General features: G+C 43.8%; 1 protein-coding gene across 5 annotated transcripts in view; it reads left to right on the forward strand.

Annotated features, from left to right (window-relative positions):
- Positions 1-25,109, forward strand: part of LOC126416078 (focal adhesion kinase 1) — a 754,036-nt gene that overhangs the window by 608,076 nt on the left and 120,851 nt on the right. For all 5 annotated transcript variants that reach the window (XM_050083563.1, XM_050083561.1, XM_050083565.1 and 2 more), the window contains 2 exons: positions 24,469-24,600; positions 24,837-24,968. In XM_050083563.1, the coding sequence (XP_049939520.1) occupies positions 24,469-24,600; positions 24,837-24,968 (264 nt within the window). The remainder of the gene's footprint in view (positions 1-24,468; positions 24,601-24,836; positions 24,969-25,109) is intronic.

Here is a 25,109-nt window from a genome sequence, read left to right on the forward strand (position 1 = left end):
TTCCTTTTTAATGGATCGACAGTTCAGGGTACGTGTGGGTTCTGTCCTGTCCGACACCTTTCGCCAGGAGAATGGGGTGCCACAGGGCTCAGTTTTGAGCGTCGCTCTCTTCGCCATCGCGATCAATCCAATAATGGATTGCCTCCCAGCTGATGTATCAGGCTCCCTTTTCGTGGACGATTTTACCATCTATTGCAGCGCGCAGTGTACACGTGTCCTGGAGCGCTGTCTTCAGCGTTCTCTTGACCGTCTTTACTCCTGGAGTGTCGCCAATGGCTTCCGTTTTTCTGCCGAGAAGACGGTCTGTATTAACTTCTGGCGATACAAAGAGTTTCTCCCACCGTCCTTAAGACTCGGTCCCGTTGCTCTCCCAATCGTGGAGACAACCAAATTTTTAGGCCTTACATTTGACAGGAAACTTAGCTGGTCTCCACATGTGTCATATTTGGCCGCCCGTTGTACCCGTTCTTTAAATGTCCTCCGTGTTCTCAGTGGTCTGTCGTGGGGAGCGGATCGAACCGTCCTACTTCGTCTATATCGGTCGATCGTCCGCTCCAAGCTGGATTATGGGAGCTTCGTATACTCCTCTGCACGGTCATCCATCTTACGCCGCCTCAACTCCATACAACATCGGGGTTTACGACTTGCGATCGGAGCATTTTATACCAGTCCCGTAGAGAGTCTTCATGCTGACGCTGGCGAATTGCCACTCACCTACCGGCGCGATATACTGCTTTGTCGGTATGCCTGTCGGCTACTGTCAATGCCCGACCATCCGTCTTATCGTTCCTTTTTTGACGGCTCTCTTGACCGTCAATACGGGTTGTATGTGTCTGCCCTGCTACCCCCTGGCGTTCGCTTTCGTCGCTTCCTTCAACACCTTACTTTTCCCTCCCTGCAACCTTTCGAGTGGGCGAGAGCCGCACGCCACCTTGGCTCCAGGCTCAGGTCCGCGTTCACCTTGACCTCAGCTCGCTCCCAAAAGAGGTCACTCCCGGTTCGGTCTACCACTCCCGTTTTTTGGAACTTCGTTCGAAGTTCATCGACATGACTTTCATTTATACAGATGGCTCTAAGACCAATGACGGGGTCGGGTGTTCCTTTATTGTCGAGGCACAAAGCTTCAAATACCGGCTCCATGGCCATTGTTCGGTCTTCACAGCTGAGCTCTTTGCCCTCTACCAGGCTGTTCTTTACATCTGCCGCCACCGACATTCTGCTTATGTCATCTGCTCAGATTCCCTGAGCGCCATCCAGAGCCTCAGTGATCCGTACCCGGTTCACCCTTTCGTACACCGGATCCAACGCTCTCTTCAGCAGCTGGTGGACGTCGGTTCTCCAGTTAGCTTTATGTGGGTTCCTGGCCATGTCGGTATCCCTGGGAACGAAGCTGCAGATGCCGCGGCCAAGGCTGCGGTCCTCCAGCCTCGGACAGCTTCTTGTTGTGTCCCTTCGTCCGATTTTAGCAGGGTGATTTGTCGGCGCATCTTATCTCTGTGGCATGCCGATTGGGCTGCACTTACCGACAACAAGCTTCGGGCCTTAAAACCTCTTCCCGTGGCTTGGACGTCCTCCTCACGCCCTTCTCGGCGGGAGGAGGTCGTTTTAGCCCGGTTAAGAATTGGACACTGCCGGTTCAGCCATCGCCATCTGCTGACGGCTGCGCCGGCGCCGTTCTGCCCATGTGGGCACTTGCTGACGGTTAGACACATTTTAATGTCCTGTCCAGATCTTAACACACTGCGCCTCGATCTTAACCTGCCAAATACTTTCGATGCCATCTTAGCGGATGACCCACGAGCAGCTGCTCGTGTTCTTCGTTTTATCAATTTGACAAACCTCGCTAAGGACATTTGATGATGCTGTTTTTTAATCCTATGCCTGTCAGTCTGTCTTTTATCGTGTTTTCCCTTTTAGTTGTTGTGGTCAACTTGTGCCTCGCGGTGCATTCTTAGAGTAGTCAGGGCGCTAATGACCATTGAAGTTCTGCGCCCTAAAACCACAAAAAAAAAAAAAACCTGTCGAGACTGAAGAGGATCTTCAGACAAGAATTCTCGCTGCCTGCGACACTGTTCAATGACAGCGGGGATATTAAAACAGGCGCGACGGAACTCTGTATGATCGTCCATCTTGCACTGACACTGGAGGACGCCATTTTAAACAACTGCTGTAAATGTAACAGCTTGTGGAACTCCTGCACGTAAATGAAAATCGTCATTATTGTACTGTAGATTTTGGGATTTCGGTATCTCTTATATGAAGTTACGTATGGCGTTACTAGTCCATCAACAGAGGAAATGATCTGAGGGTATTAGGGAGCATTCAGCGGCAGTTCAGTCCATCATGGTCATGTTTCGGAAGTTGGGGGCCCTTAGTTTGAGAGCTGTGCGAGGCTAAGGCGGAACGTGAGTAGATTTTTGCTTGTACCTTTCGACTCATACGTTTCCGGACTAGGGTCCCTTATCTCACACTGATACATTTACCTTTGTCCATCATCCCCGAAAGTTTGCAACGTCGTCACGGGATCATCCTGTATAAGTTGAGAGTCAGCTTTCCGATCCCTCCAACAAGCGTCGACCTCTGAAGGTCTGCCCGTGTTTCTCTAAAATATTCTAGCATTTCTAGTTACTTATATACTATAACAAACGTTACATCACTTGGAAAGAAACAACTGCCTTCTGTTCCTTACAACTAGTGGTGGGATTCGTATCAATGAACCAGTTACGGAAGACTTATGGCACTCTCCGGGTTGTCTATTTGCGGCGTAGAAGGCAAATACCATTCTTCAATACAGGGTGACCTTGACTCCCACTGAGAGACGACCAGTAGGCGCTGCTGGCTACAACTGTACGCAGAACCACACAGATAGAGAAAACAGCGCACTGCTGACCATATCTTTAACACCTGGAATGCCCTCTTTTGGGTGAGCACACATTGAAAGCTTGATCGTACGACTGTCAGTCGCCCAAAGTCACATGGCATCCCGTGAAAACTTCTAACATGAACAGAACATTGGAAGCAGACATACCACAAGCAAAACAGTCGTACGACTACGTGCGTATACATGTGACCGGCGACCGGGTCCCATCCAGCTGGGATTTTGAAAGCGGAGTTTTAATTACACTACCCTTTTCATGACGAATCATTAACAGGTGTATTTTGAAAGTGATCTCTATTACATAGCATCATATTGCTTGGTGTGTGTTGTTATAAATTATTTGCAGCGTCTGGAACAGATCGGCAACACATATCATGTATCGTTACACTTGAAGCTCTATTCATATTTTACATGTTACCTCTACGAAACTCCAAATTTTGGTTTTTAAGCTTGCATCACTGCTGCTGAGCTCAGAGTAGATGTTGAATTCTTGAAGTTCTCGAAATTTTCAGCTGTGCTTCAGACTTCCATGACTTATTCTAAAAAACATATTTCTTGACTAGCTAAATAACTGGCGTTGCCCGGGTATTTATTTATACACTGAAGAGCCAAAGATACTGGTACACTAGCCTAATATCGTGTAGGGCCCCCGCGGACACGCAAAAGCGTCGCAATACGACGTGGCATGGGCTCGACTAGTGTCTTAAGTAGTGCTGGAGGGAACTGACACCATGAATCCTGCAGGACTATCCACAAATCCGTAAGAGTACGAGGGGGTGGTCGTCTCTTCTGAATAGCACGCTGCAAGGCATCCCTGATATGCTCAATAATGTTCATGTGTGGGGAGTTTGGTGGGCATCGGAAGTGTTTAAACTCAGAAGAGCGTTCTGGGAGCCACTCTGTGGCAATTGTGGACGTGTGGGGTGTCACAATTTCCTGCTGGAATTACCGAAATCCGTCGTAATGCACAATGGACATGAATGGACGCAGATGATCAGACAGTATGCTTACGTATGTGTCACCCGTTAGAGTCATATGTAAACGTAACTGGGGTCCCAATCACTCCAACTGCACACACCTCCACCAACTTGAAGAGTCCCCTGCTGGCATGCAGTGTCCATGGATTCACGAGGTTGTCTCCATTTCCGTACTCGTCCACCCGCTCGATACAATTTGAAACTGGACTCGTCCGACCAGGCAACATTTTCCCAGTCATCAACAGTCCAATGCTGGTGTTGACCGGCCCAGGGGAGATGGCTCGCACGCTAACACTTGTTGATGACCCAGCATTGAAATCGGCAGCAATTTGCAGAAGGGTTGCACTGCTGTCACGTTGAACGATTCTCTTCAGTTGTCGTTGGTCCCGTTCTTGCAGGATATTTTTCCGGCCGCAATGATGTCGGAGATTTGATGTTTTACCGGATTCCTGATATTCACGGTACACTCGTGAAAAGGTCGTCCGGGAAAATCCACACTCCGCCGCTACCTCGGAGATGCTGTGTCCCATCGCTTGTGCGCCGACTATAACACTACGTTCAAACTCACATAAGTCTTGATAACCTACCATTGTAGCAGCAGTAACCGATCCAACAACTGCGCCAGACACTTGTTCTATGTAGGCGTTGCCGACTGCAGCGCCGTATTCTGCCTGTTTATATATCTCTATATTTGAATATCCATACCTGGACACACTTCTTTGTATAAAGTGTTTGAAATAGTATGATTTGGGGCAAGAACGAAGACACTGCTGGGAATAAGCCGGATTCTGGATATAAACGTTCGCTCGCCTGTGCCACTTCCCGTCAGAATTCCTGCTTCTATGATGTTATGTTGGAGAGTAATAAATTTAAGTCTCTGTGAGTGAACGATTCTGAGGGGAGAGACAACGCATGATGCTCTCGATCAGACTTACATTCCGCCTCGCTTTCGGAAGGAGTATCCAAAGAGCGAATTGAAAAGCCTGATGTTCTTGAGCTGCAGCTAGTCTCGCCCTACAGTCTTCATTGGATGCTTGAGACCTCACAATGCTCAGTCTTTTAGCCGTTCTGGCGTAGTCAGAAAGACTTGACCGTTTTCTAGAGATTTTTATTGGTAAAAAAAACGAAATAAACTTGGTAAATTCTTTTTTTTTCTAGCGAAGAATGTAATTTAGACCTATCGACAGAAGTAAAACAGTGTCTTTAAGTCCAAGAAAAATCAGTAAATTCGTATATCCTGGACAAGTAAATTCAATATTAGTTTATACTGGTGAAGATAACATTGACATAAACGGCCGAAAATACGTCTGTCACTGGGTTTAAAAAACTAACAGCGCCATCTACTACCGTGCTATAATTAAACATGCGAACTACTAAGTTGAGCAGGAGATTTTAGATAAAACTTTAACTGAATATATAATTTTTTCGTGTTCCGATTTTGACGAAATAAACCCTACATGCTGCCTCAAGGTATCCCCAGTTTACCTATGAAAACCTCATGAAAATTCGCTTAGTAGTTTTGGAAATTAGCGTGTCCAGACAGACCTACACGAAGTTTTACAGCTTCATTATTAGTGTAGAAAACATCTGTTATAATGTATGATAATGTATGTTCTTGTAGCACTTTTGTTTTCACTTGTATTGCGTAGCATTTCAACTTTAAGTAAATTGCAGGAGGTTGTTGTTGTATCAATTATCATATAATGAAACAACATATTGTACTTCCTTTAATATCATCAAGCCCAGGGTTTACGTCAGTAGCCTTCCGTAACACCCTTCATTAGCAAGACATCTCAAACGCGCACCCTATACGACCTGTCTAGCATTTGACAAACGTTTATTGAAGAAACCTTCAGCAGAATTGTCATAAGAAATCCCTTTCGTCAACTGCTAAACGTGCGACAGTCAGACGAGTACGCGTGAAATGGTCGAGTTCCAGTCGCACAACTCAGGTACAGTGTGTACCACTTGGCTTCCAGCGTGAGCTTTAATACTCCCTAGCAGTGCATGTCGCTTGTCTGTCCTGCGATACGGAAGTCTTATTTTGTATACTCTGTGCCAGCTGCAGAAGTAAGCAGATTACGGTACGTGTCTCCGGCTTCCCTGATCCCACAGCTGTGCTCCAGTGAAAGTACTGGGACACAAGGTGCTCTACAACACCAACTTTGATGATGAGAACGAAGTGCCCTGCAGGAAGTATTTTACTGCAGAGCGGATAAATGAGGGATCATCTCTGTTACAGCGATAGACAAAAGAATGCAAAGGAAAACTCAAATTACTCGGTAACGCTCAGTGTGGCTTTTTAAGTAAAAGTATCAAAAAACTAATATCACTTTTCGCTGTCTAATGTAAAGGAGGACAAAGAAAACGGGATAGTTTCGTGGCATTGGCGGACCAAGATGAAGACGTTGTTCATTCAGTCATCTCTTCAGTTATCTGTAAGCTCCTTCTCTTGTTATCCCCTCGCATTCTGCCACGCTTCTAAACACGCTCTTTCACGCCACGAAACAGTTGCTGGCCCGTTCTCCAGGAACTAACAGTAATGAACTCGTAAAGTTACACAACAGTATAAACTGAAGAGCCAAAGAAACTGGTACACCTGCCTAATATCGTGTACGGGCCCCGGGAGCACACGGAAGTGCCTCAACACGACGTGGCATGAACTCGACTAACGTCTAGAGTCGTGCTGGACGGAACTGACACCATGAATACTGCGGAGCTGTTCGAAAGGCCGGCCGCTGTGGCCGAGGTGTTCTAGGCGCTTCAGTCCGGAACCGCTCTGCTGCTACGGTCGCAGGTTCGAATCCTGCCTCGGGCATGGATGTGTGTGATGTCCTCAGGTTAGTTAGGTTTAAGTAGTTCTAAGTTCTAGGGGACTGATGACCTCAGATGTTAAGTCCCATAGTTCTCAGAGCCATTTGAACCATTTCTTCTTGTCTAAGTTGACTATCATCTACGTTTCACTTCCACGCAAAGCTTCACTCCGGATAAATACTTTCAGAAGAGGCTTCCTAACTTTTAAATTTATATTAGATATTAACAAAGTACTCTTCTACGGAAATGCTTTTCTTCCTTTTGCCACTCAACACGTTATACCTTCCCTACTTCGATCATCATCAATTATTTTGCTGGCCAGCTACCAAACTCATGTAATACTTTTAGTGTGTTTCTTTTCTTAACCAAATTCCCTCTGCATCTCTTGATTTAATTCGACTACATTCCATTATCCTTGTTTTACTTTCGTTGCTGTTCATCTTATGAATTCCTTTCAAGGCACTATCCATTCCGCTCAGCTGCTATTCCAAGTACTCTCCCGTCTCTGACAGAATTGCAATGTCATCGGTAAACTGCAAAGTTTTTATTTCTTCTCCCTGAACTTTTATTCTCTCTTCAAATTTCTCCTCGATTTTCTCTACAGCTAGCTCAGTGTACAGACTGAATAAAATCGGGGATAGGCTAAAACCATGTCTCACTTCCTTCTCAACCACTCCGTCCCATTCAAGACTTTTGACTCGTGTAACTGCACCCTGGTTTCTGTACAAGGTGTAAACAACAAAGTTAAAAAGTATGGCCCTGTCCACATAGTCAAAAGCTTTCTCTAAATCTACAAATCCTATAAATGTAGGTTTGCCTTTCTTTAGCCCACCTTCTAAGTTGTAGGGTCTGTACTACCTCTAGTGTTACTTGATAGCTCCAGGACCCAAACTTATCTCCCCCCAACGTTGGCTACTCCCAGTTTTTCCGTTTTTCTATAAATATTTCGTGTGAATATTTTGAAACCATAACTTACTAAACTGATGGTTTGGTAGTATTCACATCAGTCAGCAGTCGCCTTCTTTGGAATTGTAGTTTTCTCATGGCTGGTTAATTGTCCTCAAGTTTGTTTCTCTTATACAGAATATGTAATCCTTCTACCATCGAGCGTTCCCTTCTTTACTTGATACTGGCTTGCAACCTGGGCTCTTGATACTCATACAGCTGCGTTTCTTTTCATCGAAGGTCTGTTTAATTTTCTTGTACGTGCCATCTGTCTTTCCCCTAGACGCTTGCTTTTACAGCCACGCGTTTGTCGTCAATCCATTCCTGCTTAGCCGTTTAGCATTTTCTGTCAGTCTCTTTCTATAGACGCGTCCTTCCCTTTTTGCTTGCTTCATTAGCAACATTTTTATATTTTCTTCTTTCGTCAGTTAAGTACCTCCTGTGCTAGTCAAGAATTCTTAAGGAGTCTTCTCTTTTTATCTATGTTATTCGTTTTCCGTACTTCATTTCTCTAAGCTTCTATTCCGTCTTCTATTGTATTTCATTGTCCGGCTTCAGCCCAACATTGCCTGGTGCTCCCTTCCGAATTTCTCACTAACCTCTAGTTCTTTCAACTTATCCAGCTCCCATGTCCTTAATTCCCTCCCATTTTGGTATTTCTTCAGTTTCAATCTTCAGTTCATAACCAATAAATTGTGGCCAGAGTCGATATCTGCCCCTCGAAAGGCCTTAAAGTTTAAAATCTGGTTCTGAAATCTCTGTTATACCGTTATATAAATCAGTCTGAAACCCCATTGTGCCTCCAGGTCAGTTCTACGTATACTATTTTCTTTCATACTCTCAACTGTGGTTAAATTACGCTTTGTGCAAAATTGTACCAGGTTACTTCCTCCTACAGCCCTCTCCCCCAGCCCATATTCTGCTGTTTTTCCTTCTATTAATTCTCCTACTATCCAATTCCAGTCTCCAATTACAATTACGTTTTCGTCTCCCGTAACTATCTGAATAAGTTCTTTCATCTGATTACACATTCTTTCGATCTCTCCATCATATGCCAATCTAGATGACATACGAGGTGCGGTTAGAAAAAACCGGACTGATGCTGGAAAAAACATTTATTTACAATTATTTACAATTTCATGTTATCTCCTTCAATGTACTCTCCTCCTCGGTCTCTAAACCGCTCCATACGAATTTTCCACTGTTCATAGCAATGCTGCAGATCATTTTCGGTAAGTCCATACATTACTTCCGTCGCTTTTTCTTTTACTGCTTCAACAGTCTCAAATCTAGTTCCTTTCAAAGCTGACTTGACTTTAGGGAAAAGAAAAAAATCACAGGGGGCCAAATCAGGTGAGTAGGGTGGATGATCTAAGATGGGAATGTTGTGTTTTGCCAAAAACGTCTTCACTGACAACGCACTGTGAGCTGGGGCATTGTCTTGGTGAAGGATCCATGACTTTTTTCTCCACAAATCGTTCCGTTTTCTCCGTACTCGCTCACGTAGGGTAGCCAGGACGCTAATGTAGTAATGCTGATTCACTGTTTGTCCCTCTGGTACCCAATCAATGTGCACAATCCCTTTGATGTCAAAAAAAACAATCATCATTGCCTTGGATTTCGATTTTGACATTCGTGCTTTTGTTTTGTCGTGGAGAACCAGGAGTTTTCCAATGCATCGATTGGCGTTTAGTTTCGGGATCGTAAGTAAAAAACCACGATTCATCGCAAGTAATAACATTTTGTAAGAAGGTGGGATCACTTTCAATGTTTTCCAGGATGTCAGAACAAATCATTCTTCGGCGTTCCTTCTGTTCAATTGTGAGACACTTTAAACCATTTTTGAACACACTTTGTTCATGTTGAAACTTTCATGAAGAATCTGCCTAACACTTTCCTTGTCAACTCCTGTTAACTCAGACACTGCTCTGATTGTTAAACGGCGACCTTGTCGAACAAGTTTACCGATTTTTTCAATGTTTGCATCAGTTTTTGCTGACAATGGTCTGCCAGTGCGAGTGTCATCACTGGTGTCTTCGCGGCCATCTTTAAATCGTTTAAACCACTCAAACACTTGTGTTCGCGATAAACAATCATCGTCGTACACTTGTTGTAACATTACAAACGTTTCACTTGCAGATTTTCCTGGTTTGAAACAAAATTTGATGTTAACACGCTGTTCTTTCTGTACACTCAACATTTTCCGACGCACAGACAAAACGTCAACTACTTAAAACAGACGCCACGGGCAGACTGAGTGCAGGAGGCAGATGAAACTCGAGCAGTAGGCGGAGCGAGAGTCACGTGACAGGCCACGCGACTTTCAGCCTTATTGCATTCGTTTTATTGTTTCACCAGTACTAGTCCGGTTTTTTTCTAGCCACGTCTCGTATAACCTTGCGCTACTGTGGTAAGTGTGGGCTTAGTGTTTGTCTTGGCTACAATAATAAGTTGTTCATTGTAGCTTACCCGTACCCCAGTTTTATTGTTCATTGTTAGACCTACTCCTGTGTACCCCTGTTTCTTTGTGTTGACAATCTTGTACCGACTTGACCAAATAATGTTGTTCCTACCACCACAAGCCACTAATTCTCACTATACCTAACTACAACCTGTCCATTTCGTTTTCTAATTTCTTTAACCTACCTATTCGATTAAAATGTTTAACATTCCACGCTCCGACCTGTAGAATGCCAGTTTTATTTTTCCTGATAACGTCGTTCTCCGGAGTAGTCCCCACCCTGAAATTCGGATGGGGGACTATTTTATCTGCGAAGATGCCGTCATGTTTAAGCCATGCAGTAGAGATGCAAACCTTCGGGAAGAAACTGAATGGTTCAAATGGCTCTGAGCACTATGGGACTTAACATCTGAGGTCATCAGTCCCCTAGACTTAGAACTACTTAAACCTAACTAGCCTAAGGACATCACACACATCCATGCCCGAGGCAGGATTCTAAAATGCGACCGTAGCAGGAGCGTGGTTCCGGACTGAAGCGCCTAGAAGCGCTCGGTCACACCGGCCGGCGAAGAAACTAACAGCTGTAGTTTTCCACTGCATGTTTTTGTCTTGATGATAACTGTTCTTCGGAGGTACTTTCAACGTTGCTCTGTTAGATGGTTGACTGTGTACTTGAGTCTGCCGGCGTTAACGTTGTTTAGAGCAGAGGATTGTGGCGGTAGTCTGACCTGGCCTTGAAAAGGCAGCCTATGTACATTTTGCATCGGATTGTTCCGGCCGTGAGATGTTGGTGGCTGCGATTGTGCCGTGCCAGCGCTTGTAACAATAGCCTTAATCGTCTCTGAAGAACGGAAGTCTGGCTGAAGCCGTAGAGACGGAGTTGCCCAGTGTACATGGAAGAGTGAGAATTTTGAAGCTGAAATACAAGACTGAATGCCCAGACCGCTCAGAGTCCAAAGGACCACGGTGTTTACCTCGGACAGGTGTCGCGGGTTCCAGTGTTGTTAGGTAGGCGCATGTCTGCACTGCTGCTGTGCCATGCTGGGGGCGGGGGCGGGGGGAGGCGGAGAAAAGGGGCGATACCATCACCGAAAATGAGCGGAGCGAGGTCTTAATGACGGCGTAGGCAGGGGGCGATAGGGACGGTTTGCAAGGGTGGCGCGTAACCCGATAAGTTAATGTAAACAGGCCACTGGAAAGGGGGGGGGGGGGGTCGTTTTGCAGAACGAAACGATGAGGGAGTGCGCGGGCCCATCACTGTTTAGTGCAGCAGTAATCGATTGCCAGATGACGAAATCGAAAAAGCTACGGACCAGCAGAAGTTAAAACTACCAAGACAACACCTAGATGTGAAGATCTTGACCATTTTAACAGATATCCACAAGGAGCATATGATGGTGTAAGTGTTGGTGGTAGTGGTGGTCGTGGTGGTGAGAATTATGAAACTTATCAATGTATTCTCTGTTGTGTTTCCACTGACAGAGTCCTGACGTCGCGATAGCAAAGCAAGCAATTAATTTCTTAATTCTTTTTTAGGCCTAACAAAGTTCGTAAAAGTGTATCTCTGTTTTAGGTAGAGAGAGAGAGAATACGAAGATGGGCGACATAGATGAATCTGTTTTCATAATAAGTAGACTGTGAAAATCTTCTAGTCAAGTTTTTCGGTGCATGCCATGATTTATTTCACTCGCCCTCTTCTATAAGTACACATTCCAGTGACTCTACCCTCTAAACGCTTCGACAACCATATCGTCGTCGCAATTTTCATTAACTAATTCAGTCATTAATTAATTAATCGTGTTCTTTATACCCCATCAAGAAGGAGAATCCTCACGTATGTGGAACGAACTGAGATATATGTTAACATAAGACATCACAGAAACTTAATCTGTATATTGTATCTGTCGCTATACTGCTTGACACTATTCGTGCTTACGCCAGCTAAATGTAACAGAGAAAATGTGTGAAAAAATGGTGCATCCTGTTTTTGCTATGCATCTACAAATACTGAGTCCTGTTTACAATAGACTATTACTTGTCGTACAGCTTTATATGAACATGGCTACTTATTACTTAGCTAGCAGAACTTTTAAATCTCCGAACCTCGAGATATTCAAATAATTTGCGTAAAGGTTGAGTGTGTGTGTGCTGTCAAACTCCGTTCGTGAAGCGCCAAGATAGTAAAAGTTTGTTTGTGTATTATATTACGACCTTCTAAGCAGAAGCGAGTTGCTCATTTAGCTCCGTCTATGTGTTTTTGTATTTTACCCTTAAGTTTCTCGCGTGTTTGGGACGGGGACTGTGAATACTGTGTTCAGATGCGAGCTGAGTTGGAGATCCTTCGCTCACAGCCCCAAGCGTTGCTGGCTTCGGTCACGCAGCTCGAGGCTGGTATCAGTGGCATCACTCTCTGGGGCCGGAAGTGGTGATCCACAGGGACGTCCAGCACATCCCACCCGTCCCCCAGTCGGTCCACTGCTGTGTCGCCTCGCTTAGTGCCCGCACTGAGCATTACCACTCATCGGTGGTCGAGGGAGAGGTCGTTTCGAGTTGTGGCAGGCAGCTAAAGGCTTTCCAAGGGGCCCATCGAACGGCCATCCCAGTTTGTCTGACAAACAGGTTACATGCGCTACCTGTGGCTGATCCTGAGCCACAGGCAATCACCTGTCCTGTTTCAGAGGAAGCCTCTCGCCCTGCAAGGTCCGAGCATTCACAGAAGGTGGGATCACTGGTAGTTGGGACCTCCAGTGTTAGTAGCGTAATGGAGCCAAGTGTGTAATGTGTGTGCATTCTGGGGATTGTATACCATGAAGAGTACAGGGCGCAGCCAACTGCTCGTTGTGGTTCACTATGTGTGTCGCTTTGGATCGGAAGAGATTCTCCCCGGTTTCGGGCGGCTATCTGAAGTGGTAAAGACTACCAGTCTCGCTTGCGAGATGAAGACAGGGCACACCATCTTTGTAGCATCGTCGACTGGATCTACTGCCGAATTTTGGTACAGAGCCGAGTGGAGGGTCATGCGGTTCTGCGGCCGTGTAGGCTGCAGATTCCTTGTCGTATGCCATAGGGTGGATAGATGTCGGGATCTACTTAATAGGTCAGTGGTCTTTTATACGCAGGATGTGGCTACGCGGGTAGAACGTGCTTTTTGGAGTGGACTCTGCAATTTTTTAATTGCATTGCTTCGGGAAACGACAAGGACTTCAGTCTCCTAGGATGCATGCCAAACACAGGACGAGGTAGATATATCAACAATCGGCATTGTAGTTGTAAATTGTCGTAGCTGAGCCGGGGAAGAACCGCAGCTCCAAGCACTAATAGAACGAACTGAAGCCCAAATCTTTAAAGTTAATGAAAGCTGGCTATATCCAGTGGTAAGTTCAGCCGAAATTTTTACAGTGTACCTAATAGTGTTCAGAAGGTGTAGATTAAATACAGTTGTTTGTAGCGCGTTTGTTCGACATTTACATGATTACTCAGCAGTTCATAATCAAGTACCTGGCAGAGGATTCATACACCCACCTTCAAGCTATTTATCTACACTTCCATTCTCCAACGGCGCGCGGGAAAAATGAGCTCTTAAATCTTTCTGTGCAAGCTCTGATTTCTCTTATTTTACCATGACACTCATTTCTCCTATGTAGGTGGTCGCCAACAGAATATTTTGGCAATCGGGGAAGAAAGTTGGTGATTGAAATTTCACTGCGCTTCCTTTAACTTTTTTGATGTCGTCCGTCTGTCCCACCTGATGCGGATCCCACACCACACAGCAGTACTCCAGAAGAGCAGACAATCGAGATGTAAGCAGTCTCTCTAGTAGACCTGTTGCACTTTCCAAGTGTTCTGTCAGTAAATCGCAATCTTTGGTTTGCCTTCCCCACAACATTATATATGTGGCTGTTCCACTTAAAGTTATTTGTGATTTAATCCCTAAGTATTTGGTTGAATTTACAGCCTTTAGATTTGTGTGATTTATCGTGGAACCGAAATTTAGCGGATTTATTTCATTATTCACGTTGATGACTTCACACTTTTCGTAATTTAGTGTCAATTACCAATTTTCACACCATACACTTGCTGTTAGAAGCAGCTTATGTTGTAATGAAATCGAAGTAGACAGTTCTTGTGAGTAGGTAATAAATTAATAAATGATTTCTTTTACCGACCATGTGACTCAAATGATACAGTTGCCGAGCAGGTCAAAGACTACTTTAGACACCTCTCTCATACTCGCTTGACGAAAAATCTCTACATAAAGCCTGGGAAGTTACGAAGGCCACTCGACTTCATGAGATAGGTAGGAGAAGGTAATTCACTGAGTTGTAGACCCGTATTACCAACATCGATATTATTAGGAATTTGGAACATAAACTGTGTTCGAAGAAAACGAACTAAAGACACACTGCCACCATGGATATAGAACAAAATCTGTCTTGTGAAACACAGCTGGTTCTTTATTCGCACGAAGTAAGAACTGCTATCGGCAGAGGATATCAAATTGATTCCATCCATCCAGATCTTCACAGACTTTTGTCACCTAATCATCTCAATTGTGCTACTGGCTTCGTGATTTTCTGTCAGAAAGATCACACTTCGTAATAACTGGAGGGAATTCATCGCGTGAAGCAGGAGTGATATTGTGGTATCCGAAGGTTATAGGCCCTCTGCCGTTCATTATGTACAGGGTGATCCACGAAGATGTGCAGATATTCTATGTTATTCTACATGTAAAACTAAAGAACAAAGGTCATATAAACATAGGTCCGCAAATGTTTAGTTACGCCTAATAAAAGATTTTGTCTGAAATTTAGCAACTTCGCTGATATGAATCCATCGCAAAACAATACTAGGTTAAAGTAAAGCACGATACTCATTTATTTATTTTTTTGTTATGGGTCTTGTGAATATAATAAAACATGTCCCAGGCGTGTATCTGGAGTAATTTTGCAGAACATTCAGAGAAGCAAAAATTATTACACAAGTAAATTTGTTTATTTTCGAGTAGAAACGATTATGTCATTGTTGGCGACCATTAGTGAGTTGTTTTAGTCGAGTTAATTTTCTGTATTGTTCAGTGAAAGAACATAGTAAACAGTGTATTTAAGTGAAACCACATAGTAACTGTTGTATTTTGTATATTATTTATGAAATAAGAATGATGCTACACGTCCGTGGCCATCCAGATCGCCCCCATTTAACATGAATGGATTTTTGTGTATGGGGATGGATGAAAGACATAGTTCATAAGAACAAAGGAAATACACGTGAGGAATTACGTGCTCGCATTATGAATGCAATGGGCAAAATTAAGAACGACCCTGTGAAACTGATAACGAGCACCAAAATCTGTTCATACACGTGCAGCTAAATTCACACGGTACAACTTCCTTAACACTGAGATTTGTTTTTTCTGGTTTAACGTGAATTCACGTGTGGTGTGGTATTGATAAAAGCGGACTATCAGACGCATTTATAAAGTTTCAGTTAACATTATTACCATCATTTTTCCAAAATTAAATTATCTACAACTGTTGAAAACTTTGTGCAATTATCTGGAATTCAAAAAACAAACTGGACCAGGTAGTTAATAAATTAAAAATGTTACGAAATTTCTTTTTTGCTTCTCTGGATGTTCTGGAAAACTACTGGAGATACACATCTGGGACATGTTTTATTAGATTCACCAGATCAGTAACAACAAAATATATGGAAATTGTGCTTTACATTAACCTCGTACAGTTTTGCGATGGCTTCATACTAGCGAAGTTGCGAAATTTTAGGCAAACTCTAATATTAGCTGTAACTAAACATTTGCGGACCTATGTTTATATGAACTTTATTATTTAGTTTTACTTGTAGAATAACATCATCATCATCATTTAAGACTGATTATGCCTTTCAGCGTTCAGTCTGGAGCATAGCCCCCTTATAAAATTCCTCCATGATCCCCTGTTCAGTGCTAACACTGGTGCCTCTTCTGATGTTAAACGTATTACTTCAAAATCATTCTTAACCGAATCCAGGTACCTTCACCTTGGTCTACCCCGACTCCTCCTACCCTCTACTGCTGCACCCATGAGTCTCTTGGGTAACCTTGCTTCTCCCATGCGTGTAACATGACCCCACCATCTAAGCCTGTTCGCCCTGACTGCTACCTCTATAGAGTTCATTCCCAGTTTTTCTTTGATTTCCTCATTGTGGACACCCTCCTGCCATTGTTCCCATCTACTAGTACCTGCAATCATTCTAGCTACTTTCATATCCGTAACCTCAACCTCGTTGATAAGGTAACCTGAATCCACCCAGCTTTCGCTCCCATACAACAAAGTTGGTCGAATGATTGAACGGTGCACAGATAACTTAGTCTTGGTACTGACTTCCTTCTTGCACAATTCACAAAAAGACGCGCTAGGATGCCGCCACTGCACGCCGAGCGGGGATTGGTCTACAGCAATGCTGAGAAGGCCAACGCCCTTGCCGACTCCTTCGAGAAGCAGTTTCAAACGGCAGAACCCCAGGATGAAGAGCATGAAGTGGTAGTCAGTCGTCAACTGGCTGTCTTCCTCAATGCTGAGGAGGACCCAGAGGACGAACCCATACTTTTTGCCCCCGAGGACGTGGCAAGAGTAATCAGGTCCCTCCCTACAAAAAAGGCGCCAGGGCACGACAGTGTCACAAACCAGTTAGTCAAAAAACTCCCACCCACAGCGATCACACACCTCGCGAACGTCCTCAACGAGATTACTCGTTCCCGTGAGTTCCCAGCTTGCTGGAAACATGCGGAAGTGGTCGCGATACACAAACCAGGAAAAGACCCTCTATTCCCGCAGCACTACAGGCCGATTAGCCTCTTGCCAACACTCAGCAAGATCTATGAGCGCCTCCTGCTAAAACCCATGCAAGAACATATTACCAGAGAGCAAATTCTGCCGGATTTCCAATTTGGATTCCGGCAGAACCACTCTGCCCCACAACAGGTCATGAGAATGGTTGAAGCAGCCACAGAGGGCTTCAACCACGGAGGCTACTGCGGGATAGTGCTACTAGACGTAGCCAAAGCCTTTGATTCAGTATGGCATAGAGGGCTACTCTACAAGTTGTACTCACAAGGGTTTCCAGGGAGCATAGTTCAGCTAATCAAGAGCTACCTCACGAATAGGACTTTCTCCGTCAAAGTAGAAACTGCCACCTCCACCAGAAGGCGTATTCGTGCCGGGGTGCCACAGGGATCGGTCCTGGGGCCCGTATTGTACAGCTTGTACACTGCGGACACTCCAACGGCCCCCCTGGTGCACACCGCGCAGTACGCAGATGACACAGCCTTTTACACGAGAAATGCGAACAAGGACCTGGTCATTCGTAGGCTACAAAGGGTTTTAGATGACACAGAAACCTGGGCCCGTCGCTGGCGCATCACCATCAACTCGGAGAAGACGCAGGCAATGCTGATTACCCGCAGGCTCGGAAGGCGCGAACCTCCTCAACGTCCCCCCCTCCACCTCCACCTAAATGGAACCCAACTCCCCTGGCGCAGAACCGCCAAGTACCTTGGCGTAACCTTGGACTCTCGTCTTACGTGGAAACCCCACATAGACGAGGTCCACAGGAAGGTCTGCGCCAGAATGTCCATCCTATACCCTATCCTGAACACAAACAGCTCCCTTCCCTGCCCAGTAGCAGTAAACGTTTACCAGGCCCTGATCCGGCCAGTAATGGAGTATGCGTGCCCTGTCTGGGGATACGCGGCGAAGCAGCACCTGGACAAACTCCAGAGGCTGCAAAACCGCGCCCTCAGAAGGGCACTGCATCTACCTCTCGGATTCCCCACAGACGACCTGCACGCCGCAGCCGATATCCCACTCCTGAGAGAGCGTTTCCAGGATCTGGCAAGGGCCTTCTATGAAGGTACTTCCAGATCCGGAAATGCACTCATCCACTCCCTTGGTCGGTATGACATGTCCCGCGATAAACACAAGCGCCCTATGACGATCTTCGACGATTAAGTCGAAGAGAAAAATCCCAATACCCAATCCCTAATCCAGTTCCTTCCCATATATCACCAATCATCTCGCCTACCTCAGGCAAGTCCCAGATACACACACAACAATTCATCACATATCACAGACACCAAAAATATATAGAAAAATCACACACACATGTACACAGGGGAGTAAAAGCCAAAAGGCTACAAACTCCCCCTCACACTTCCCCAAAGAGGGGAAAGTATTAGATGATTGCAGGCAGGCAGAAGAGTAGATCGTAGCTGAGGGCTCACTGCATTAGCTTTGCTACACCTCGCTTCCAGTTCTTTCACTATGTTGCCATCCTGTGACAATATGCATCCTAAGTACTTGAAACCGTCCACCTGTTCTAACTTTGTTCCTCCTATTTGGCACTCAATCCGTTTATATTTCTTTCCCACTGACATTACTTTCGTTTTGGAGATGCTAATCTTCATACCATAGTCCTTGCATTTCTGATCTAGCTCTGAAATATTACTTTGCAAATTTTCAATCGAATCTGCCATTACAACTAAGTCATCCGCATATGCAAGACTGCTTATTTTGTGTTCACATATCTTAATCTCACCCAGCCAGCCTATTGTTTTCAACATATGATCCGTAAATAATATGAACAACAGTGGAGACAGGTTGCAGCCTTGTCTTACTCCTGACACTACTCTGAACCATGAACTCAATTTACCGTCAACTCTAACTGCTGCCTGACTATCCATGTAAAGACCTTTAATTGCTTGCAAAAGTTTGCCTCCTATTCCATAATCTCGTAGAACAGACAATAACTTCCTCCTTGGAACCCGGTCATATGCCTTTTCTAGATCTATAAAGCATAGATACAATTCGCTGTTCCACTCATAACACTTCTCCATTATTTGCCGTAAGCTAAAGTTCTGGTCCTGACAACCTCTTAAGAGGCCTAAACCCACACTGATTTTCATCCAATTGGTCCTCAACTAATACTCGCACTTTCCTTTCAACAATACCTGAGAAGATTTTACCCACAACGCTGATTAAAGAGATACCTCTGTAGTTGTTACAATCTTTTCTGTTTCCATGTTTAAAGATTGGTGTGATTACTGCTTTTGTCCAGTCTGATGGAACCTGTCCCGACTCCCAGGCCATTTCAATTATCCTGTGTAGCCATTTAAGACCTGACATTCCACTGTATTTGATGAGTTCCGACTTAATTTCATCCACCCCAGCTGCTTTATTGCACTGCAATCTATTGACCATTTTCTCCACTTCCTCAAATGTGATCCTATTTCCATCATCATTCCTTTCCCATTCTACCTCGAAATCTGAAACATTGCTGATCGTATTTTCACCTACATTGAGCAACTCTTCAAAATATTCCCTCCATCTGCCCAAGGCATCCACAGGATTCACCAGCAGTTTTCCTGACCTGTCCAAACTACTTGTCATTTCCTTCTTACCTCCCTTTCGAAGACTGCTAATTACACTCCAGAATGGTTTTCCAGGAGCTTGACCCATAGTCTCCAACCTGTTTCTAAAGTCTTCCCAAGATTTCTTCTTGGATGCTGCAATTATCTGTTTGGCTTTGTTTCTTTCTTCAACATAACTTTCTCTGTCTACCTGCGTTCTAGTATGTAGCCATTTTTGATACGCCTTCTTTTTCCTTTTACAGGCTGCCTTGACTGTGTCATTCCACCAAGCTGTTTGCTTCATCCTACTTTTACACACTACTGTTCCAAGACATTCTTTAGCCACTTCTAGTACTGTGTCCCTGTACCTTGTCCATTCCTTCTCCAATGACTGTAATTGACTACATTCAACTAACTGGTACCTTTCTGAGATCTCTGTTATGTACTTGTGCCTGATTTCCTTATCCTGAAGTTTCTCCACTCTTATCCTCCTACATATGGACCTGACCTCCTGCACTTTCGGCCTCACAATCCCAATTTCACTGCAGATTAAATAATGATCACTGTCATCAAAGAATCCCCTGAATACACGTGTGTCCCTCACAGCCTTCCTGAATTCCTGATCTGTTATTATATAGTCAATGACAGATCTGGTTCCCCTGCCTTCCCAAGTATACCGGTGAATATTCTTATGTTTAAAAAAGGAGTTTGTGATTACTAAGCCCATACTGGCACAGAAATCCAAGAGTTGTTTCCCGTTCCTGTTGGCCTCCATATCCTCTCCAAATTTGCCCATAACCTTTTCATACCCTTCTGTTCGATTTCCAATCCTGGCATTAAAATCACCCATGAGCAGAACACTGTCCTTGTCCTTTACACTAACAACTACATCACTGAGTGCCTCATAAAAACTATATCAGTCGTTCGTTTACATACCTTACTGGAACTAAGCTGGGTTCCATTTCTTTCCTGATGTAAAGCCCTACACCCCACTGTGCTATTCCTGCTTTGACTCCTGACAGGTAGACCTTGTATTCTCCCACTTCCTCTTCTTTATCACCCCTTACCCGAATGTCACTAACAGCTAAAACGTCCAGCCCCATCTTACTTGCAGCCTCTGCCAGCTCTACTTTCTTCCCAGAGTAGCCCCCATTGATATTAATAGCTCCCCATCTCATTACCATTTGTTTGCCAAGTCGTATCTTAGGAGTCCCTGGTTTGTCAGTTAGAGGTGGGACTCCGTCACCTCCAAAGGTCCGAGGCATTTTGCTCTGATTGTTGCCAGCATCATATTTAAAGTACCAGGGAAGTAGGTTGCTAGCCTTACTTGCCCTGAGTCCCATTGAGTTTTACCCCTAACGGTTGAAGGACTAACCGGTGGATTTGGTAGTCTTTGCCGTATGAGCACAACGGTGACCACGACTCAGAATATGTCCGAGATGCCTAGCCTTATTCCAAAGTAACTGGTATCCCGACTGTCGGGACCACTTACTTGGCCACTCATACGTTGCCCGTGGTTCATGAACTAGGACATGACTACAGGAATCCACACCATGAACCATTGTAGAATAACATATTAACATATTTGCTTGAATCATCCTGTATATAAAAACGATTTAGCAGACACCAGAGCAGACATCGAAGATTGTTTACAGGTGATGCTGTCGTTTAACATATTGTAAACTTGTCAAGATCAATACGAATTACAAAGTGATTTACGCAAGATAGCTGCATAGTGTGAAAAGTGGCAGTTGACTCAGAACAGCAAAAAGTTGGACGTCCTCCACATGAGTACTAAAAAAAAAAAATCATTAAATTTCGACTACAGGGTAAATAATACAAATTTACACCTTGTCAATTCAACTAAATTGCTAGGCATTACTATTACGAACAACTTAGATTGGAATCATCACATAGAAAATATTGTGCGGACGTCGAACTAAGACTGCATTTAATGACAGAACACTTTGAAGATGCAACTAATCTACTGAAAAAACTACCTACACTATGCTTGTCCGTTCTCTTCTGGAGAATCGTTGTGCGATGTAGGATCCTTACCATATAACATTGCCAGAGTACATCGAAAAAGTCCAAAGAAACGCTACTTGTATTATCGCGAAATGGGAGAGTGTGTGTCACGGATATGATAAGCGAGTTAGGGTGGCAATCATCAAAACAAGGACATTTTTTATTGCGGCGTTCTTCTCACGAAATTTCAATCACTAACTTTCTCGTCGCAAAACGAAAATTGTTTGTAGACTCTGGTGTACGTAGCGAGAAATGACCATCGTGACAAAATAAGGTAAATCCGAGCTCGCACAGAAAATTTTAGGTGTTCATTTTTCCTTCTTGCTATTCGAGAGTGGAAATAGAGATACAGTATGAAAAAGGTTCCACGAAACAGGTGCCAAGCACATATATGTGAATTGCAGAGTAATAATGTAGATATAAACGAAGATCGTCGTCATAATGATATTTTTGGCCCAGGGAAGTTCACTGTTGTAATACCACTCTTGTCCTCATTCTATACATAAACGATCTGATGCATAGGTTGGGAAGCTATCTGCGACTGTTTGCTGATGACACTGCAATGTACTGGAAGGTGTCGTCATTTACTGACTGTAGGACGATACAGCATGACGTAGAATTTCTGTTTGGTGTGATGAATGATTGCCTGCTCCATGTAGAAAGATGTAAGTGCAGAAGAGTAGGAAAAACACTCCTGTAATGTTCGAATACAGTATTAGTGCTGTGCTGCATGATGCAGTCACGTCGATAAAATGTCTTGGCATAACGTTGCAAAGTGATATGAAACAGAAAGATGTCGGTAACAGGAAAGCGATAGTCGACTTTGGTTTGTTGGGAGAATACTAGGAAAGTGCAGCTTCAATAGTGAATACTGCTTTAGTGTTTGGGATCCCCAACAGATCAGATTAAAGAAAGACATCAAAGCAGTCCAGAGGCGTGTTGCTATATTAGGTTTGATCAACATGCAAGTAATATAGAAAAGCTCCATGAACTCAAATGGGAATCCCTGGAGGGAAGATGACGGTCTTTTCGCAAAACACTGTTGAGAAAATTTAGAGAACTCGCATCTGCGGCTGACTGCAGAACGATTTCTCAACTGCCAAAAGTAAGGTCTGTAAAGACAAGAGAAACTGGGGCTCGTGCAGAGACGTATAGATAATTGTTTTTACCCCACTATATTCGCAAATGGAACTGGAAAGGGAATGACTAGTTTTGGTACAAGGTAGTATCCACCACGCAACATATCATTGTTTGCAGAGTATGTAGATAGGTTTATATGTAGATGTACAGAAGATATATTTAAGTGTGCATTCCACAATTTCAGTGACTGTTCAATCAAAATATTTAACTGCTTCATTTTTGTCTATGTATCTTACATACACTGAGGTGACAAAAGTCGTGGGATACCTACTAATGTTGTGCCAGACCTCCATTTGCCCAACTTGTGCAGCAACAAACACTTGGCATGGTATGGACTCAAGTCGTTGGAAGTCCCCTGCAGAAATATTGAGCCATGCTGCCTCTATAGTCGTCCATAGTTGCGCAAGTGTTGCCAGTGTGGGATTTTGTGTACAAACTGACCTCTCAATGAGGTCCAGCAAATCTTCGATGGGATTAATGTCGGATGATTTATGTGACCAAATTATTCGCGTGAATTGTCCACAATGTTCTTCAAACTAATGGTGAACAATTGTGGCCCAGTGACATGACGCATTGTTGTCCATAAAAATTCTATCATTGTTTGGGAACATGAACTACATGAATAACAGCAGATGATCTCCAAGTAGCTGAACATAACCATTTCCAGTCAATGATCAGTTCACTTGGGCCAGCTCATTCCATGTAAATACAGCACACCCCATTGTGGAGCAACCACAAGCTTACACAGAGCCTTGTTGACAACTTGTCTTGTGTCTGTACCATACTCAAACCCTATCATCAGCTCTTATCAACTGAAATCTGTACTCATCTGAACTTTTTTTTTTTTTTTTTCCTAGAGCCCAACTGATTTGGGTATGAGTGCAGGAGAGGCAGTGCAGCTGATGATTTGCTTTTGGCAGAAAAGACACTCATGTCGGTCATCTGCTGCCATTGCCCTTAAACGCCAAATATCACCGCACTGCACTGTCCTAATGGATACATTCATAGTATGCCCTACATTGATTTCTGCAGTAATTTCAGACAGTGTCACTTGTCTGTTAGCACTGACAACACTATGTAAATGCCACTGCTCTCAGTTGTTAAGTGAAAGCTGTTAGCAACTGCATTGTCCATGGTGAGAGGTAATACATGAAATTTTGTATTCTCAGCACACAGTTGACACTGTGGATCTTGCACTGTTTCATTCCCCAACGGTTTCCAAAATGGAATATCCCATGCGATAGCTCCAACTACCATTCTGCATTGAAAGCCTCTTAATACCTGTCACGTGGCTATAATCCCACCAGAATCCTTTTCAAATGAATTGCTTGGGTACAAATTCCAGCTCTGCCAATACACTGCCCTTTCATACCTTGTGTAGACAATACTACTGCCATCCGTATATGTGTACATCACTATCTAGTAACTTTTGTCACCTCAATGCATAATTGTTGTTCTTTGGTACAGTTGGTCTGAGAATAGTCAGTATGTGATTGAGATCGATTGTCAAAATAAATGTAAATGTAATTGCGTCTGTCACAGGATGCACTTTCTGCTCAGCACAATCTACACAAAATATTTCTTAAATTACATATAGAAGTAAAGAGAAACACAGGAATGCAAAAGGATTCAACTCTCAGATGACATGAAAGAATGTCATAAATGCAGTGTCTGAAAAAAATAGTAATGTACTGTTAGAAGTGGTGACAGGAAGCATGTACTTGTAGAATGCACAACAAATGATCTAAAGAAAATCTCTGAAAAAACTAGTGTGTCACTTCTTTGAAAGCATCGGAAATGAAAGGTTATTGTTTTGTGATTTCAGGGCATCATATCCCTGGTTACCAGCCGGCTTGCTAGTGGTGAAAGAGCATGCCAGAGCATGTATGCCATGCGTCTTGTCCACCCACCATCAGGGGAGGTGTTCTGGTTACACCAGGACACCACAATGTACCAAGTGAGAAAACTTGCTTCACCTTTATGACCATACTTAATTTTTGTAGTACTGATATGATGCAAATGAAATAATGAATGTAATTCTTACTCGGTATTCCTGTGCTAGATTTCTCTGTTTTCTGTAACAATATTTTGTGTTTAATTCACTGCATATGTATTTGTTCACTGTATAACCTAACATTGTTTTTTAATGCTCATCAAATGTGCATGTACGTAATGTTAATTTTCAATTTTTAGGTTCAAGAAAAGTATGAGTACCAGCACCCACATTCAGAATGGCGGTATGAGCTGCGGGTGCGCTACCTTCCGGACAATCTGAATGAGTTGTACGAGAAGGATCGTGTTACCTTTGCATTTTATTATGATCAGGTAGTGAACTATTATATGTATTCAAATACAGCTTTACTTTATCAAAAACTGATTTTTAAAGACTTATCCGTGATGCATTCCACTGTCCCAAATTACTACAAGACCTCCAGCAGTAGGCACATTGTTCTGATATACACAAAC

The sequence above is a fragment of the Schistocerca serialis genome, chromosome 8, assembly GCF_023864345.2.
Source record: "Schistocerca serialis cubense isolate TAMUIC-IGC-003099 chromosome 8, iqSchSeri2.2, whole genome shotgun sequence".
Lineage (NCBI taxonomy): Eukaryota > Metazoa > Arthropoda > Insecta > Orthoptera > Acrididae > Schistocerca > Schistocerca serialis.